The sequence below is a fragment of the Leucoraja erinacea genome, chromosome 3 (assembly GCF_028641065.1).
Source record: "Leucoraja erinacea ecotype New England chromosome 3, Leri_hhj_1, whole genome shotgun sequence".
NCBI classification, from domain to species: domain Eukaryota; kingdom Metazoa; phylum Chordata; class Chondrichthyes; order Rajiformes; family Rajidae; genus Leucoraja; species Leucoraja erinaceus.
Window position 1 is genome coordinate 17,895,553 of NC_073379.1, and position 4,051 is coordinate 17,899,603.

The window sequence follows — 4,051 nt, forward strand, 5'->3', positions numbered from 1 at the left end:
GGCTTGATATAAATGTAAAAATTGTCTCCAGTGTAGGATAGTGTAAATATGCGGGGATTGCTGGTCGGTGCGGACTTAGTGCGAAACTAGTTACAGACGTGTTATATTTGTATTTATTTAAAAAAGAAAAGATGCATATGGACTCTTCAATTTCCTAAGGATGTTCCAATGTGCTATACACCCAATTAAATATTTCTCGCAGTGTTTCATGCCTGTTTAGTTTAGTTTAGTTTAGTTTAGCTCAGTTTAGAAACACAGCACAGAAGCAGGTCCTTCGGCCTCTCCTCCTCCACCTCCTCCTCCTCCTCCTCCTCCTCCTCCTCCTCCTCCTCCTCCTCCGCCTCCTCCTCCTCCTCCTCCTCTCCAGCGGCTCCGAGATACGTTACGTCGCAGCTTACCTCCTCGCTGTGTTGGGCGGCAATGATGACCCAGCTTCAAAGGACATTAAGAAGATTCTTGACGGCGTTGGGATTGAAGCTGATGATGAGCGATTGAATAAGGCGATCCGTGAGCTGAAAGGCAAGAATGTGGGCGATGTCATCACCGTTGGCAATGCCAAGCTTGCAAGTGTCCCGACTGGAGATGCAGTTGCTGTGAATATTGCAGGTGCTGCTGCCCCGGCTGCAACTGAAGAAAAGAAAGAGGAAAAGAAGGAAAAGTCTGAAGAATCAGATGATGACATGAGCTTTGGTCTCTTTGAATAAATAGAAAACCATCTAAAAATAAGCTGTTAAGGACGTTTAAAAAACCCCCACTATCCTACACACACTGGGGGCAATTTGACATTTATACCAAGCCAATTAACCTACAAACTTGTACGTCTTTGGAATGTGTGAGGAAGTCGAAGTTCCCGGAGAAAACCCACGCAGGTCATGGGGTGAATGGTCAAACTCCGTACGAACTAGCGCCCGTCATCAGGATTGAACCCGGGTCGCTGGCGCCGTGAGGCAGTAGTTCTACCGCTGCGCCACCGTGCCACCCACTGTAATGTAGGAAATGCAGCAGCCAATGGGCACCAACTGTGACCTCAAAAATATTTAATGGATTTGGCGGGTTGTTTTTATTCAGCGACACTGTCAACAGATAACTAACTGTTGGTGTACCACAATGATGGCTTGAACACAGAAGTGTTGTCTTTATAAATCACACTCGCTGCATTTGCTTGCTGTGTGGCCGTGGAGATATTTAACATGGCCACAAATCATGGAGGAGGCAGAGAAAGCTTATTTTACGGCGTTATGGTAGTTAGCCTAAGGACAATGGACAGAAATTTATGGTCAAATTAAATGGACTTTATTTCCTCCAGTGAATAACACTCCAGGAACGATTAGCATGCTTGCACACAGTGTGGATTATTTACGTTGTCTGGTTTGACTGGTTTCAGATGCTTTCAGAAACCACCAGGACATCCCCTCTCCCCTGTACCACCTCTCCCCCAACGTACCATCCTTCCTTCCCCCATACCACCTCTCCTTGCCTGTACCATCCTCCCTTCCCCATGCCATCCCTTCTCTCCTGTACCATCCTTCCTTACCCTGTAGCCCCCATCATCCCCTGTACCACCTCCCCCCCCTGTACACCACCAAATGTCCTGTATTAGCCAGGACATCCCATATATTGGGCTAAATTGGTTTGTTCGCCCTTGTCCCGTATTTGACTGCTACTACTCGGGTCGGCTGGACTGTCGGGTTGGAGCGCCGCGTCCGGCCCTGCCTCACCCGTCCTGATGTAGTGCAGCCCATGGAGTGCAGCAGCAGCGTCTCGTCATTGGTCCCATCGGTCGGCAGCCCGGCCAGCTGTCTGACCTACGGGTCTTCGCTTATGTCCGACACCTCCCCCTCTTCCCCTGTACCACCTCTACCCAGTACCACCTCTACCCTGTACCACCCCCCTTCCTCTGCACATTCCCCACCGATGTCATTGCTCCTCTGTTGTCCACTCCTTCTTCCTCCCTCCCTCTCGCCCTGCAGCAACTCCCCTCACCTTTATTATCCCTCCTCTTAGAAACTGTTTGCCACAATGATCTCACCAATATCCATTTGATCATTTAATTCTTCCCATTACTTGTTATTCTCACTATTTGCTCAACTGTCCCTCTCTTCATGAGAAGCTCTCTGTCCTCCTGCTCAGTGTGTGTGGCTGCTTCTTTAGACTTTAGAGATACAGCGTGGAAACAGGACCTTTGGCCCACTGAGTCCCGCGCCGACCAGCGATCATCCAAACACTAGTTCTATGCTACAAACTAGGAACAATTTACAATTTTACAGAAGTTAATTAACCTACAGACTTGCACATTTTTGGAATGTGGGAGGAAACCGGAGCACCCAGAGCAAACCACGCGGTCACAGGGAGAACGTACAAACTCCGTACCGAAAGCACCCGTAGTCAGGATTGAACCCGGGTCTCTGTTGCTGTAAGGCAGCAACTCTACCGCTGCACTGCCGTGCTGTCGTCTTCCTCATCAATTTGGAAATATTAAGTCAACCTCCCCAACCGCCCATCCCTCCACACAAATTTACCATTTGCCTCATGTCCACAGGGTTTTGGAGACATAAGTGTATCACCCAGCCTACCATGCACCAAATTTGATGGTAGATTCGATTGTGCTTTTAACAATTGAATATCCAACTTCATTGACACATTTATTTTAGTGCCACACAGTGGCGCAGCAATAGAGTTGCTGCCTTACAGCGCCAGACACCCGGGTTTTATCCAGTCTACGGGTGCTGTCTGTACGGAGTTTTTACGTTCTCCCCGTAACTGCGTGGGTTTTCTCTGGTGCTCCAGTTTACTCCCACACTCCAAAGATGTACAGGTTTGTAAGTTAATTGGCTTCGGTAAAATTGTAAATTGTCCCTAGTGTGTGTAGGCTAGTGCTGTTGAAGTCCGATTCGCTTCAAACAGATAACAATACAATAAAGTTAGTAATAAGCAGTAACGTCTTTATTTCTCCAGGTGAGTGTGGGAGGAAACTCTGAGTATAATAGTACAGACACAGACTTCCTTATGTTCCACACACAGATATATTTTTCAATCAGATGTACTTATACTCCAATAGTCAGCAATCCAGCTGTATCTCAAGTCTAAAGTGCGAGGGGTAGTCGGAGGAGTAAAGCTGGGACTGGAGAGTGTGAGAAGTTGTTACTGTTGAGGGAATGTCAGGACAGATGTTGGGGGTGGCACATCTTCAGAAACTATGGTTTAAGCATTAGTGCAGATGGAATGTCCCAGCTAAGGAACATAATTTCAAAGTCTGCAGGGCGGTACAAACCTGGCAACATGGTAATGTGGACAATAGCAGACTTCAGAAAGGCACAGACGGAATGTTGGAAATTAGCAGATGAAATTTAATCCAAAAATGTGTGAAGTGATGCCTCTGGCAAAGATAATGGGTAAACTCAAGGAGAAAATAGAGAGAGATACACAGATCTTCAACAATTAGAGAAGGCTGTGAAAAGCATATGGGCCCAAGGCTTTCGATGCCTAAAAAACAAAAACAATGTCATTCTGAATCTTGATAACTCAGCAGTTGGGTCTCAACTGGAAAACCTGTATCCAATTTTGAACTTCATACTTTAGGGACGTTGCTTATGCTTTGATGCAGGGCAGCACAGAGGCACTGTGGTAGAGTTGGTGCCTTACAGCGCCATAGGCCTGGGTTAGATCCTGACTTTGGGTGCTGTCTGTACGGAGTTTGTACGTTCTCCCCGTGACTGCGTTGGTTTAATCCGGGTGCTCCGGTTTCCTCCCATGCTCCAAAAAGGTACAGGCTAGTAGGTTTAATTGAATTCGGTAAAATTGTAAATTGTCCCTTGTGTGTAGGATGGCACTAGTGCATGGGGTGACACAAAATGCTGGAGTTACTCAGCGGAACAGGCAGCATCTCTGGAGAGAAGGAATGGGTGACATTTCGGGTCGAGACCCTTCCTCAGACCTGAAACATCACATATTCCGCCAAGCCAATTTACCTACAAACCGAAGATCTCGGAGAAAACCCACGCAAGTCACGGGAGGACTTACAAACTATGTACAGGCAGCACCTGTAGTTGTA

General features: G+C 47.2%; 1 protein-coding gene across 1 annotated transcript; it reads left to right on the forward strand.

Moving 5' to 3' along the window:
- Window positions 1-353: 353 nt before the first annotated feature.
- On the forward strand, window positions 354-719 carry LOC129693847 (60S acidic ribosomal protein P2-like; the record flags this gene model as incomplete). The annotated part of the gene is made up of 1 exon (XM_055630607.1): window positions 354-719. A coding segment is annotated over one exon (351 nt), but the record flags the coding sequence as incomplete, so codon positions are not given.
- Between the last annotated feature and the right edge of the window lie 3,332 nt (window positions 720-4,051).